Source organism: Drosophila sechellia, chromosome 3L (assembly GCF_004382195.2).
Source record: "Drosophila sechellia strain sech25 chromosome 3L, ASM438219v1, whole genome shotgun sequence".
NCBI lineage: Eukaryota > Metazoa > Arthropoda > Insecta > Diptera > Drosophilidae > Drosophila > Drosophila sechellia.
This window is the reverse complement of record NC_045951.1, coordinates 23,091,074-23,106,857: the sequence shown is the minus strand read 5'-3', so window position 1 is coordinate 23,106,857 and position 15,784 is coordinate 23,091,074. Positions and strand designations below refer to the sequence as shown.

The window sequence follows — 15,784 nt, the reverse complement described above, 5'->3', positions numbered from 1 at the left end:
CGATGTCATGCCGAGGAAACTCTTCAGTTCCTTGACATTCCTAGGAGGCTTTATTTTGGTTATAGCCTCTACTTTCTTCTTGTCCGCTCTGATACCGTCATGACTGACGATATAACCGAGGAACTCGACCTGAGTCGACAAGAATTGAGTCTTAGACAGATTGACTTGAAGTCGGGCCTTTTTTAGGCTTTCAAAGACCAAGCGAAGGTTCTTCCAATGGCTATCATAGTCGTTACTAAAGACGATAATATCGTCGATGTACACGTAACAAATTTTCCCAATGTGTTCCCGAAGAACATCGTCGATCATTCGTTGGAAGATAGCCGGGGCGTTTTTTAAGCCGAAGGGAAGACGGAGAAATTCATACTTCCCGTTCAGGGTAGAGAACGCCGTTTTCACGGTATCGGAGGGTTTCATGTGAATTTGATGAAACCCTGAGGTAAGGTCCAGTGTTGTAAAATATGTGGAGTTTATATCCGGAATTGGATATGTGTCAGAAATTGTAACCGCATTTAGACGTTTGAAGTCAATGACCAAACGCCATTGTTTCTCGCCATCTGGTTTCGCTTTCTTCGGCACTATCCACACCGGAGAGTTGTAAGGGCTTCTCGACGGGCGTATGATACCCTCGCTGAGGAGTTCCCCAATTTGTCTATCCACTTCAGATCTCATGTTAGCCGGGTACGGATAACTCTTGGTATAAATTGGGTCTGAAGTGTTCGTTCGTATTTCCGCCCTTACGCTGGTGTCGACGGCCTCGCCCGGCGACAAGGCGTCGAAAAGGTGCGAGTACTCGTCAATCAGTGCCTTTAAGATCCTTCTTGCTTCTTCTGGGTGTGTTGAGTCCAACAAAGTGTTGACATTAAGGGACCTTTTAGCAAGGAGGGGAATCTTTATCCCGGGGGATATAACTAAACAATTATTTTTCCTGTCTACTATTGCTTTCAGGTCTTTGAGCGTGTCGTCCCCTATGATGCCATCGAAGGTATCTAAACCGGGGAGGACAAAAAAGGTGAGGGTCGAGTCATTTCCTAGTTTTTCGAAAAATTTTCCGGCTACGTGGCATGTTATTCTAACGAAACCTGTGGCCGATTGAACGCAAAAGGGAGTAGGGAGGACAGTCGATCCGGCGGCGATTTTGGGGCTGATGAAGTTTTTGTTAGCGCCGGTATCGATCAAGAATTGTAATTTAGCCCCATCTTTCCCCTCGTATTCTAAGTAAGGGACGCTCGAGAGGCCTCGGTCATAAAATTCGGACCCTCAGCCCTCATTTCAGAGTCGTCCCTTTCCTCCATGATATCTGGAGGGGCCATGCCGGCATCTTCGGCACCGACTTGGTTATAGTAAGGGTCGGTAGAGGGATCTTCGCCATGTTCGGCAGGCATTGTCGGATGATCAAGCACGGGCTCCATATGATAAAGCTTGGTCGCCCTTTGGAACGGATTCTGATATTCATACGACGTTCTTTTCACCCCAGAACCCCCGCTCTGGGGGACCCTGTAATCAGAACGGTGGGACTGACCCGACCGGTTCGACTCCATTTTAATGGCCGGTCTTGGACCTTGGAAGCGATTACTATTCTGTGAGCCTCCATATCCTGAACCTATTGAAGGTCTAACATTTCCCTGATAGGAAGAAGCAAAGCGAGGGCCACTCGGCGGTCGATAGAACCGGGTATTTGGAGTAAAATTTGGTGGGGGGGAGCGGACGAATGAGCCTTCTCTCGGACCAACTGCCTGCAGTTCCTTACAGAAGAAGTAAGCTTCCTGCAAATCTTTCGGTCTACGCATGACCAACAGTCTAGAGGCGTCGTTACCGACTCCTCGAATGAAGACATCAAGGGCCTGTTGTCGAGAATGTTCGGACAAGGCTCTGACTCCTTCTATCGAGTGTCCCTCGGCTTTCAATCCGTTGAGGATAAGAGAGAGATGTTTCGTCACCTCCGAGTAATATTCCTCCAAGGGTTTGTTTCCTTGGTTCAGCTGGCTAAGCTGATACTCTAACGTTCGCACATCGCGTTTGTCCGCGTATTGCATTGCTAAAACTCTTTTGATTTCTGGCCAGTCGTCATCCAGAACCCCATAAGAGTCGAGAACTTCTTCAGCTTCGCCTCTTATCTTTTGCCTAAGGTGACATACTATAGCACGGAACAATGGTCTCCCTCTGATAACCTCGTAATCGTCCAAGATCGCTTGAGCACGATTAACCCACGAGACGTATCTCTCGGGCTGACCCTCGAACGTTTGAAGTTCTTTGACGCAGTCGGGAAGCGTAGAGACTTCCTTCAGTTCGTATTCGTTACGTGCTCGGGCCAAGGGCACCGGAGGGGTGACTACTGGGTTACGAGCTTCGTTTTCAGCTTCGAAAGTGTTCATTCGATTGTTCATTTTTTTCATATCGTCCTTAAGCCCGGTCATTTGGGCAATGGTTTAAGGTAAGGTGTTTAATATTTTTTATGTCAGCATTTGTATTCATAATTTTTCTTTGTATTGTATTACGGTAGTGACGGACGAGTGAAGCCTAGCACTGGGCACGGTGGTCCGTATTTTCCCTTTTTGGCCTTGGCCTACTAAGGTACGGTTGCCACACAATTTACTGGGCAGCTTTTTCGGGTGCCTCCACACCGCTCAGCCTATCCAGCAGAGTACCACACGCTTTAATCACAATTCACAGGTTATTTTATTATTGACGAAGTTATTCTTCTTGTTTCATTTAGGTATCAGTTTGACGCTATGAACTTTTGCACTCGCGAATGGGCTACAGGGGCTGTAGACAGATCGCCGCAGTGGGTTGTTACATAGGTCATTTTCTAATATTTGAGGTAGACACTTTGCGCCCGCGTTAAATATGCCCCGCTCCTGGACGGAGACGGCGTTAACGCTGCGGCGGGTGGTCTTTTGTTTTGTTACATACGACTTTTTGCGCCCGTACAGAATGTTTCTCCCGTTACAGGTTGTAGCGGCATTCTCACCGCGGCGCGTGGTCGTTTTTTTTTTACTTTCAAGGTTTCACTATCACATCACTGCCATTCGTCACTTGTCGTTATCTTGTTTTACCACATTTCGTGGTTCACTTTTTCCTTTTTTTTGTTTTTTTCCTTTTTTTTTTTCATTTTTATAATTTTTGGTTCACTTTTTCCATTTTTTTGTTTTTTTCTTCATTTCTATAATTTTCATTTTTATAATTTTTATTGCGTTAAGTAACCATTGCCGGTAGTCAGAATTCTGACTGTTCGGGCGCCAGTTAAGCGAGTCTACTCCTCGCTTTTCCACTCCGGCTCTCGTAGCCGCACAGCTCACCTAGTCAATATTCTAAGCATTCCTGTGATTCTCGGGGTTGAACGAAGAAAACAGCGAGCAGCTTCGTTTTACGTTACAAATTTATTCAATTTAACTCAAGTATGTGGGTTTACAAGTTAATTTAATAATTAGCCGCAGCTCTCCAGATTGTGGTTTCGGGGGTTAGTCCAAGACTGACTTCTGCAGTCTTCGCCAGGTCTCACCAGAGCTCCGGCTCCAGTGTTCGAACGCCTCGTCAGCAGGCGACTTGGGGCGAGGGGCGACCCCGCATAGCTGCTGGGCCAGCGGCCGAAATATGAGCTATGCTGGGTCGGCGGTCGCTTGCGCAACATCCGGCGGCTGCGCTGCTCATAACAACAATGTGCCATTTGCAGGCGCAGCAGTTTTGCAGCGGGCGCGATCGGCAGCAAAGTGTCTCCTGCGAACGCAGCACTTAGTGGCCGGCGTGGCTGTTGGGTGCATCGTGAAATTGGTGGGCAAGGCGGGGGGCGAAGTCAGCACATAGTGGCCGGCGTGGCTGTTGAGTGCATCGTGAAGTTGGTGGGCAAGGCGGGGGGCGAAGTCAGCACATAGTGGTCGGCGTGTGAGAGGGGGAAGCGTATATAAAAGTAGCGGGGCGGGAGAAGAGGGAAGACATTCAGAGAGGGTTCATAACTCCTCCCCCTTCAGGATCTGCGTCCCGCAGATTATTGGGCTTTAGGTGCCCCGCCAGCGCCTAGCGTCTCAGGGCCCGAGGCACAGTTTGCCATGACAGGAATACCCTTGGTTGATGTCAGCTTCCTCCATATGGTGTAGAGGAGCGCCCCGACAATCAGGACTACCAATGCCTCCAGTAGGAAGGAGAAAGAGACCTTCTCGGACATCCCAGAGAGTCTCCTCAAGTTCTCCATGTTGAAGTCATTGACATAGTGAAGTGAAAGCGCGTACCCGGTGGCGGTGACCGTAGTCAGTATCGCAGGCATGACCATGAAGTGACTTGATGAGTAACTTGTATAGGTTCTTCCAGCCACGCTAATCGTCTCGTTAGCGAACTGTACTATGTAGGTCCCATTTAGGTTATGAGTGTTGGGGCCGGCCTCAAGTGTCCCGTTAAAGTTAGAAAGGAACATCATCCCGTCCTCGACCAGTTCCACGCGAGCTTCGTTACTCCTGAGGAACTCGCATCTAGCCTGACCACCCTTCAGCAGTTTGGGGACACAACTGTTTTCGTCCATCTTCAGGAGACTTTTTTCCGGGCAAACAGTCGTGTTGCCTATGGAAAGGCAGTCGTTCACCACAGCATATGTTTCCTCGGTGCTAACGGCGACTTGGTCATGCCTCAGCATAACTTGCTTTCCCTCGATCGTGGCAGGGAGGAGAAGAAGCAAGCGGTATTCCTTGGGGGCGACCTTGGGCATGGCCAAGATATACAGCAACGTCGTTCCATTAGTTAGTACCGACGGGCGTGAGAACTCCAACGCCTCCACGGCATTTTGGTAAGGCAAATTCCTAACCTCAGTCAGAATAGCCTGCACTTCTTCGTGATCCAACAGGCGAGAGTTGACGATCCCTGACTTGGCTAGTTGGCACGCCTGTGTCAGCTCGGCGACCTGGCTATTGATGATTAAGGCCTTATGCAATAGGGTTGTAGCCGTGTGAATATCCCCGTCGATTGCGTTAACCCTAGCGATAACTTCGTTCAGCTGCCTCAGGGAGTCGTGTGAGGCATCGAACAATCCAGCGTTTATCCGTACCTGCTGGTCGGCCGATTTCACGATGTTTTCCTGGGCGTGAAGAATGGCGTCCCAGTCCGACGCATCAGGTGATCCCGCAATCCACTTCCACGCGGACCCAATCCAGTCCAGTGATCGACGTCCGCGCCGAGTGCCCGTCAGTCTAGATAGGCCCTCTGGCGCTTCCTCCAGATAATGTGCCACCAACGCCGCAATCCTGGGATCCGTCAGTTGCACAGCCTCGCGCCGAGTTTCCTGGACCAGCGACTCGAACCTTCTCAAGTCGATGACATGCGCCAGTTTGAAATGTCCATTGACGCGCCAAACGGTTCCCTCTTGTAGCGGGATGAGCGGAGCCTCGTACTTGAAGACGTCTGCAGCCCCCACCATGTGGGTGACAATGATACTTGCAATAATGGTTGGAAAGGTTATCTTATGAGTAACATTATTTTTGTGGTGTTGCTTATATTAGCTTAGAGATAAGGGATTTAATAATTATTTCTGAGCAAAGGGTGTCAATTGGTAAAGTGTTTTGAAATGTAAAAAGTGTACTTTGTAATGGTAGCGCGTGAAACACACTCAACGATCCGGTGCCATTTTAGTTACGAAGGTCTGATTTATGCAATATCTTGCCCTTCTTGGTTTTCACCGTTACCCTTCTATCCTCGGCAATTTCTTCAGCTTTAAAGCGCTGCTTTTCTTTCGTTTTAATTTGCTTATTGGCAACAAAGATCTTATCTCCCACGTTATATGATACAGGTTCCTTCCTAGTTTTGTTGTGAGCCGCGTTCGCGAGCTCCTGGCGGTATTCTATCATACCCCTAACGTCTTCGAGAGTCCTAGTTCTGAAATCAGTTAACCCCTGGTAATTTATTCTAGCCGAGCGGTCGAAAAATAGATCAGCTGGCTTATTGTTGGTTACTGAGTGGATAGAATTATTGTACCTATCCACTGCAATGGCGACCAGTTCATTAAATTTGAAGTCGGGGTGTTCGCTCTTCAAGCATCGGTAAATCTCGAGGAAGGTGGAATGAAACCTCTCGATTTGACCATTGACCTCGATTTTCTGGGTCGGGGTATTGTACAAACCGATACCCAAGGTACGTAAATAATTTAAGACCGTCGGGCACAGAAGACCTCTTTCATTGTCTGAGACCAGTATCCTTGGGACGGTGAAGTAGTGTAGTGCTTCAACTAGCTTTTCCCGGAGGTGAATAGAGGATTTTGATTCGAGAAGGAAAAGCTTGGTAAATTTGGTAAACTTGTCAATACAGCTTAGGTAGATTTTCTTCTCTAAGGTGAAAATGTCGATGTGAAGAATTTCACACGGGTATTTCGGGATAGGTGTCGGCTGGAGGAAAGGTCTATTGGGATGCCTCTCGTACTTGTAGAGTTTGCAACACTCGCACGACGAGAGTTGCCTGCGGATGGTACTAGCCATCTGGGGGAAATAATATTTCTCCAAAAGCTGCAGGCGCACTTCTTTAGCACCCCTATGAGCCCTGCGATGTTCTAGTTCGATGGCTTCGCAGATCTCCTCAGGGTCCGACAAATCTACCACAAGCCTCTGCGTTATGCGAATTTTGAACGCAGCAAAATTCGCCAAGCAAAGGCGCTGGAACGATGGTAGGTAGGTTTCAGGTATTTTAACCCCGTTGATCACTGAGGGTTTGAGGTACTTTGCCAGAGTAACAACTAACTCGGACAAAAGACCAGTACCGACGGGGATGAGATGACGTTCGAAGCCCCTGTGGGGTTGTTCACACAGGTATTCGGAACGCTCGGAGTCAAAGACGAGTTGGTTACGATAGACGTTGATAGGTACTTCTACATGGGGTAGCAAATGAGATGCGTCCTCATCCGCACTATGGACGGTGGAACCGCCCTCGGTAGCCGACGCAGTATCCGAATGGCACCAATCAAAGTAGTGGTTTATCGGAACTATACGGGACAAGGCGTCAGCGACGACGTTAGATTTGCCGGGCTTGTAAATGAGTACGCAATTATACTCTTCTATTCTAGCCTTCCAGCGTTTAAGTTTGGCATTGAAATTTCTGCTCCCCAGCGCAAAGGTCAAAGGTTGGTGGTCGGTATACACCTTAACCGATGCAGCGCCATACAGGTAAGACCTGAGGTTGTCCAATGCCCACACTATAGCAAGCATCTCCTTTTCTATAGTGGCATAGTTTTCCTCAGTTTCCGACAGGGTGCGCGAGATGTAAGCTATAGGACGATCTTTTCCCTCAGTGTCCTGGGACAATACGGCTCCCAGAGCGTAGTTGGACGCGTCTGTGGTCAAATGGAACGGCTTACCGAAGTCTGGAAAGGCGAGCACCTCGGAAGAAGACAAAATCGTTTTAAGGCCATCGAAAGCCTGCAAAGCCGCGTCGTCAAGCTCAACCGGGACCTTCTTAGATTGGTTTGCTTTAACCCGAGCGGATTCTCCGCGAGTCAAATTAGTCAAGGGTTTAGCAACCTTAGCATAATCGCGAATAAACTTCCTATAGTACGATGTCATGCCGAGGAAACTCTTCAGTTCCTTGACATTCCTAGGAGGCTTTATTTTGGTTATAGCCTCTACTTTCTTCTTGTCCGCTCTGATACCGTCATGACTGACGATATAACCGAGGAACTCGACCTGAGTCGACAAGAATTGAGTCTTAGACAGATTGACTTGAAGTCGGGCCTTTTTTAGGCTTTCAAAGACCAAGCGAAGGTTCTTCCAATGGCTATCATAGTCGTTACTAAAGACGATAATATCGTCGATGTACACGTAACAAATTTTCCCAATGTGTTCCCGAAGAACATCGTCGATCATTCGTTGGAAGATAGCCGGGGCGTTTTTTAAGCCGAAGGGAAGACGGAGAAATTCATACTTCCCGTTCAGGGTAGAGAACGCCGTTTTCACGGTATCGGAGGGTTTCATGTGAATTTGATGAAACCCTGAGGTAAGGTCCAGTGTTGTAAAATATGTGGAGTTTATATCCGGAATTGGATATGTGTCAGAAATTGTAACCGCATTTAGACGTTTGAAGTCAATGACCAAACGCCATTGTTTCTCGCCATCTGGTTTCGCTTTCTTCGGCACTATCCACACCGGAGAGTTGTAAGGGCTTCTCGACGGGCGTATGATACCCTCGCTGAGGAGTTCCCCAATTTGTCTATCCACTTCAGATCTCATGTTAGCCGGGTACGGATAACTCTTGGTATAAATTGGGTCTGAAGTGTTCGTTCGTATTTCCGCCCTTACGCTGGTGTCGACGGCCTCGCCCGGCGACAAGGCGTCGAAAAGGTGCGAGTACTCGTCAATCAGTGCCTTTAAGATCCTTCTTGCTTCTTCTGGGTGTGTTGAGTCCAACAAAGTGTTGACATTAAGGGACCTTTTAGCAAGGAGGGGAATCTTTATCCCGGGGGATATAACTAAACAATTATTTTTCCTGTCTACTATTGCTTTCAGGTCTTTGAGCGTGTCGTCCCCTATGATGCCATCGAAGGTATCTAAACCGGGGAGGACAAAAAAGGTGAGGGTCGAGTCATTTCCTAGTTTTTCGAAAAATTTTCCGGCTACGTGGCATGTTATTCTAACGAAACCTGTGGCCGATTGAACGCAAAAGGGAGTAGGGAGGACAGTCGATCCGGCGGCGATTTTGGGGCTGATGAAGTTTTTGTTAGCGCCGGTATCGATCAAGAATTGTAATTTAGCCCCATCTTTCCCCTCGTATTCTAAGTAAGGGACGCTCGAGAGGCCTCGGTCATAAAATTCGGACCCTCAGCCCTCATTTCAGAGTCGTCCCTTTCCTCCATGATATCTGGAGGGGCCATGCCGGCATCTTCGGCACCGACTTGGTTATAGTAAGGGTCGGTAGAGGGATCTTCGCCATGTTCGGCAGGCATTGTCGGATGATCAAGCACGGGCTCCATATGATAAAGCTTGGTCGCCCTTTGGAACGGATTCTGATATTCATACGACGTTCTTTTCACCCCAGAACCCCCGCTCTGGGGGACCCTGTAATCAGAACGGTGGGACTGACCCGACCGGTTCGACTCCATTTTAATGGCCGGTCTTGGACCTTGGAAGCGATTACTATTCTGTGAGCCTCCATATCCTGAACCTATTGAAGGTCTAACATTTCCCTGATAGGAAGAAGCAAAGCGAGGGCCACTCGGCGGTCGATAGAACCGGGTATTTGGAGTAAAATTTGGTGGGGGGGAGCGGACGAATGAGCCTTCTCTCGGACCAACTGCCTGCAGTTCCTTACAGAAGAAGTAAGCTTCCTGCAAATCTTTCGGTCTACGCATGACCAACAGTCTAGAGGCGTCGTTACCGACTCCTCGAATGAAGACATCAAGGGCCTGTTGTCGAGAATGTTCGGACAAGGCTCTGACTCCTTCTATCGAGTGTCCCTCGGCTTTCAATCCGTTGAGGATAAGAGAGAGATGTTTCGTCACCTCCGAGTAATATTCCTCCAAGGGTTTGTTTCCTTGGTTCAGCTGGCTAAGCTGATACTCTAACGTTCGCACATCGCGTTTGTCCGCGTATTGCATTGCTAAAACTCTTTTGATTTCTGGCCAGTCGTCATCCAGAACCCCATAAGAGTCGAGAACTTCTTCAGCTTCGCCTCTTATCTTTTGCCTAAGGTGACATACTATAGCACGGAACAATGGTCTCCCTCTGATAACCTCGTAATCGTCCAAGATCGCTTGAGCACGATTAACCCACGAGACGTATCTCTCGGGCTGACCCTCGAACGTTTGAAGTTCTTTGACGCAGTCGGGAAGCGTAGAGACTTCCTTCAGTTCGTATTCGTTACGTGCTCGGGCCAAGGGCACCGGAGGGGTGACTACCGGGTTACGAGCTTCGTTTTCAGCTTCGAAAGTGTTCATTCGATTGTTCATTTTTTTCATATCGTCCTTAAGCCCGGTCATTTGGGCAATGGTTTAAGGTAAGGTGTTTAATATTTTTTATGTCAGCATTTGTATTCATAATTTTTCTTTGTATTGTATTACGGTAGTGACGGACGAGTGAAGCCTAGCACTGGGCACGGTGGTCCGTATTTTCCCTTTTTGGCCTTGGCCTACTAAGGTACGGTTGCCACACAATTTACTGGGCAGCTTTTTCGGGTGCCTCCACACCGCTCAGCCTATCCAGCAGAGTACCACACGCTTTAATCACAATTCACAGGTTATTTTATTATTGACGAAGTTATTCTTCTTGTTTCATTTAGGTATCAGTTTGACGCTATGAACTTTTGCACTCGCGAATGGGCTACAGGGGCTGTAGACAGATCGCCGCAGTGGGTTGTTACATAGGTAATTTTCTAATATTTGAGGTAGACACTTTGCGCCCGCGTTAAATATGCCCCGCTCCTGGACGGAGACGGCGTTAACGCTGCGGCGGGTGGTCTTTTGTTTTGTTACATACGACTTTTTGCGCCCGTACAGAATGTTTCTCCCGTTACAGGTTGTAGCGGCATTCTCACCGCGGCGCGTGGTCGTTTTTTTTTTACTTTCAAGGTTTCACTATCACATCACTGCCATTCGTCACTTGTCGTTATCTTGTTTTACCACATTTCGTGGTTCACTTTTTCCTTTTTTTTGTTTTTTTCCTTTTTTTTTTTCATTTTTATAATTTTTGGTTCACTTTTTCCATTTTTTTGTTTTTTTCTTCATTTCTATAATTTTCATTTTTATAATTTTTATTGCGTTAAGTAACCATTGCCGGTAGTCAGAATTCTGACTGTTCGGGCGCCAGTCGCGAGTCTACTCCTCGCTTTTCCACTCCGGCTCTCGTAGCCGCACAGCTCACCTAGTCAATATTCTAAGCATTCCTGTGATTCTCGGGGTTGAACGAAGAAAACAGCGAGCAGTTTTACGTTACAAATTTATTCAATTTAACTCAAGTATGTGGGTTTACAAGTTAATTTAATAATTAGCCGCAGCTCTCCAGATTGTGGTTTCGGGGGTTAGTCCAAGACTGACTTCTGCAGTCTTCGCCAGGTCTCACCAGAGCTCCGGCTCCAGTGTTCGAACGCCTCGTCAGCAGGCGACTTGGGGCGAGGGGCGACCCCGCATAGCTGCTGGGCCAGCGGCCGAAATATGAGCTATGCTGGGTCGGCGGTCGCTTGCGCAACATCCGGCGGCTGCGCTGCTCATAACAACAATGTGCCATTTGCAGGCGCAGCAGTTTTGCAGCGGGCGCGATCGGCAGCAAAGTGTCTCCTGCGAACGCAGCACTTAGTGGCCGGCGTGGCTGTTGGGTGCATCGTGAAATTGGTGGGCAAGGCGGGGGGCGAAGTCAGCACATAGTGGCCGGCGTGGCTGTTGAGTGCATCGTGAAGTTGGTGGGCAAGGCGGGGGGCGAAGTCAGCACATAGTGGTCGGCGTGTGAGAGGGGGAAGCGTATATAAAAGTAGCGGGGCGGGAGAAGAGGGAAGACATTCAGAGAGGGTTCATAACTTACATAACGACATAACTGATTTCAAAATATAAAACTAGAACTAAAAAAGACAGAAGGGTGAGATTCGGAATACAGAATCTAGAGGCATAGACGCAGCCCAAGATTGTTAGCCCAAGTTGCCACGTAAGAAACGTACACACTTTTGAAAAATGTGTTGATATTTATTCATATATTTATTAGACTTTCTAATTTCTATCGATTTGCCGAATCGGGCCGTCAGGCCCACACTTTGGAACAGTTTGTATATTTTTTCTCATTTTTTCCCCAATATCTATTGAGATCCAAGAAAAATGAACAAATTTCGCGTTCGCATTCACACTAGCAGAGTAATGAGTATCTGATAGTCGGGAAACTCGACTCACTCTATATTTTTATTTTTTTTGTGGTTATTTTTTGAAAAATAATTTAATAAGCAATCACTAATCACGCATTCGGTTGTTTTTTTTAGCTCACAATTTTTGGTATTATATAAGATATGGGCTAGTGTAACACAATACAAAAACACAAAATAAATATCTCTCTCCGTTTGAATTTATTAATTTTGTCCACAAAAAGGTACCATTCAGCCTACAGTTCGTCCCTATGGCCTTAGTTCCGTTTTGAGGGGGAGGAGTTATGGGTGACGGCACAAGCCTGCGTTCACCTCCCCCGAAACACCCACGAGCAGTGACCCAATATATGGAACGTTCGACCCGTACACAGAGCGTAGCGAAGTCATCAACCAGGATTCAGCAGAAACAGACGAAAGCACTGGATGGGGTATCCGGGCAAAACCGCAGACGCAGGGGTTTCACAGCAGCAACAAATTGTACACTAGGAAGTATTTTGAGAAATAAAATTCAAAACAAACCCTCAAATAACTACCAGGATTGTAATTGCAATCCCTTGTACGAGGTTACTCTCGCGGTTAAGTATTCAATTTTGAAACGCATCCTTATTATTTAAGCTTTATTCCTAATTTCATATACTTTACTTAGCTTACACGAGTTTGAACCTCAAAGCTGCCTTTTGACAACTTTAATAGCAATGGCCGGCTGCACTGTCACTAACCGCATTTTGTAACAAACTGTTTTCCTTGGTCCACTAGCTTAAGCCAACGCTCGTCCTGAAACTCCCCTGTCACTTCTAACCATACCAAGTCCTTGTTTTTCCTGCTCCGAGGATGGATCTTCGCTTGCAGTGCTCGTCATTCCTTCTGTCTCACTGCCCCACACCTCCTCACTGTCTGTTTTCATTAACCGTCACTTTCTCCATGCGTTCTAGCAAATTGTGACCTCCTCCGCCCGTTTTAGCTTACTGCCTTTACGTTTTTCTTGTTGTTGTTTTATTATTTGTCTTTCTAATTTTTATCGACACGCTAAACAGGCCCACTTCATTGCCCACAAGCCAAAAACAGCCCTCTCGCACAAACTTTAGAAAATTTTTCGATTGTATAAGATTTTTTTTAAATTTCTGCTTCGCACTCCAACTAACTGTTTCATTAAATTATTCTTATCCAAGTGTTAGTGCACTGTCGTGTTTCTTAATTTTGTTTATTAATTCAGAATATATCATATTGGTTATCAATTTATAGTGCTTCATGGAGGAGGTTAAGGAACACCCATACGTCTTGGAATGTGAAGCCGCTAAGCCACTGATCGTTGACACCTTTAAATTTATGTACGACCTGGACTTTTTGAATCCTCAGGCAGACGAGGTAATGTTAATTTTTTTTCACTTTCTACCAATACAACACTATATTTTTATATTTAACCCAAGCTTACCACTCCACCACTGGCAATGCCAAGGCTACCGCACGAAGTCATCTTTGCGATAGGCGGCTGGAGCGGTGGCACCTCTAAAGGTTGCATCGAGACTTATGACACGAGGGCAGACAGATGGGTAACCATTAACGCAGAGGATCCTGCTGGTCCCCGAGCGTATCATGGAACCGCAGTGCTTGGTTTCAAAATATTCTCGATTGGCGGATATGATGGCGTAGAGTATTTCAACACATGCCGAGTTTTTGACGCGGTTAAAAAAAAATGGAACGAAATCGCACCGATGCATTGCAGGCGCTGCTACGTAAGTGTAACAGAGCTAAATGGTATGATATATGCAATCGGCGGCTACGACGGGCATAACCGACTGAACACTGTGGAGCGGTATAATCCAAGGACCAACCAGTGGTCCGTTATCCCGGCAATGAACATGCAACGCTCTGATGCCATCGCCTGTACTTTGCAAGAACGCAGGCCAGGAATGCCTAGACAGCGCCGAGTATTATGACCCTGTAACCAACATTTGGACTAGAATACCTAACATGAATCATCGTCGGTCTGGAGTGAGCTGCGTGGCCTTTAGAAACCAGCTTTACGTTATCGGCGGCTTTAACGGAACAGCGCGTCTATCTACCGGAGAACGCTTTGATCCGGACACGCAAACTTGGCACTTCATTCGTGAAATGAACCACTCTCGTAGTAACTTCGGGCTTGAGATTATAGACGATATGATCCTCGCTTTAACGGCGTCTCAACGACCCTCATACGGAATGCTATAACATAGCTGGGCTCCCAAACAAGCGATAGAGAAACGAGCGAACGGTTGTGTTTTTTTTTAACTCCGATTTTTATGTTGTATTTATCAAACCAACCGAAGTTTTTAATAATTTTCTTTTAGTATCATATATTGTAAACATAATTATTAAAGATACGGTCGCTTCGCGAGTGATTCTTTGTGATTTATGCAGTGGTTTAAAAAAATATTCAAAGTCTTTTTTCGTCTTTGTGTTTTGTTTACTCTTCCTTATGTGCGTTGTTCGTAGTGCTGTTTGGTGTTGTTTTTTGCATGTACATAAACTGCACTATGCACTTATTCTCCCGCTCTTACACTCTTTCGCTCATTCGCTCCCCCACACAAAATCTTCAATTTCTGAGCAGACTGCTCTAGTGCGTTTCTTTATACAGCTCGCCTGAAAGTTTTTAATCTTGTGTTTTCGTGCACAGTGGTCTGATTTTAGACAAATGTGGAAACAGTTAATGTTGTCTGCTTTTATAAAAACTGCTGCCAGGTTATAAAACCTGAGCAGCCAAAAATGATTTGTTGGCTATGTGATAGAATGGTGCACACTAAGTGCGCTGGCTTTAATGACCGAACAAGTGATAACCTAGCAAAGGGAAAAAATCTAAATTACTGTAGTGATGCTTGCGCTGTCAGCTAAGAAAGTTCAGCGATCCGACTACCAGAAGGCAGCGGGACCACAGCGCCTACCCAGTGCTCCGCCCCAAGCCACTGTAGCGGGAAGAAAGTCACAAGAACCGCATAGGAGGGAGTCCTGATGCGCTGGTTATCAGCCCATCACCTGGGTTACCGTACAGCGAAGCGCTGTTGCTGGTCACAAGAGATCAGGACGCCATAAGAGAAAATGGAACCATGGTCAAGAGAACGGCCAAAGGCGAACCGATCCTCGACTTGACGCAGAAGCTCAAGGTGGACATGGAAGACCGCGCCAGCCTTCGCACGTTAACATAATCAAAAGTATTTTTTGATTCGCGACCTAGACGAGCTAACTACAGAGGATGATCTGAGGAGGGTCCTGGAGTACTAGGCAGATATCCCAGCAGCAGTGGTAGCAATCAAGAGCCTCCGAGTATCGCAGTATGGAGGAAAGACTGTTGTGATAGCAGTTCAAGCAAATCTGGTGGATCCGCTGATCAAGCGTGGCAAACTGAGGTCAGGATGGTCCCAATGCCTGAACAAGGAACCGGAGCCCCGCCAAAGGTACTTCAAATAACTAGAGGAAGGCCACAAAGCGGCCCATTGTAGAAACGCCGTAGACAGAAGCCAGTGCTGCTACAGATGCGAGTCTGCTGGACACAATGCCGCAGAGTGCCCCAACGAGTCTTATTGCTTTCTGTGAGCAAGCATAGGAAGCAAAGCGACAAATCACCAAGCAATGTGGCAAAGGAGCACCAAAGGCACTACAATGATGCGTTTCATTCAGCTCAATCTGAAACACTGCACGGCAGCCGAAGACCTTCTAGTAAAGACTTTGCGAGAACGCAGAGTGGAGCTTGCGCTACTTAGCGACAGCACCAGAAAAGCAGCGATCTGGGCTCTGTGGTGAACCTCACCTTCACTAGCGGCTCGTCGTTTAGGCACTCGAGGTTGAGACTCAGCGAGGACTACACTGGCAGTGATCATTTGGCCATCATTTGTGATCTGGCCCTTCCAGACCCAGGAAAAAATTGAAAGCGGACACCCTGGACACGCAGTTATTTCGAGAGCAGTTCCTACCCTCGGGTGACCTCTCTCGGTCTCAGTTTGGCTTCAGGAAA

The 15,784-nt window shown here is 47.2% G+C and overlaps 1 protein-coding gene across 1 annotated transcript; it reads left to right on the top strand.

Moving 5' to 3' along the window:
• Positions 1–12,986: 12,986 nt before the first annotated feature.
• Positions 12,987–13,949, top strand: LOC6621234 (kelch-like protein 10). The gene is made up of 2 exons (XM_002045375.2): positions 12,987–13,164; positions 13,227–13,949. Exons 1-2 carry the CDS (start codon positions 13,048–13,050, stop codon positions 13,734–13,736), a joined length of 627 nt encoding a protein of 208 aa, XP_002045411.1. The 5' UTR covers positions 12,987–13,047; the 3' UTR covers positions 13,737–13,949.
• The last annotated feature ends 1,835 nt before the right edge of the window (positions 13,950–15,784 follow it).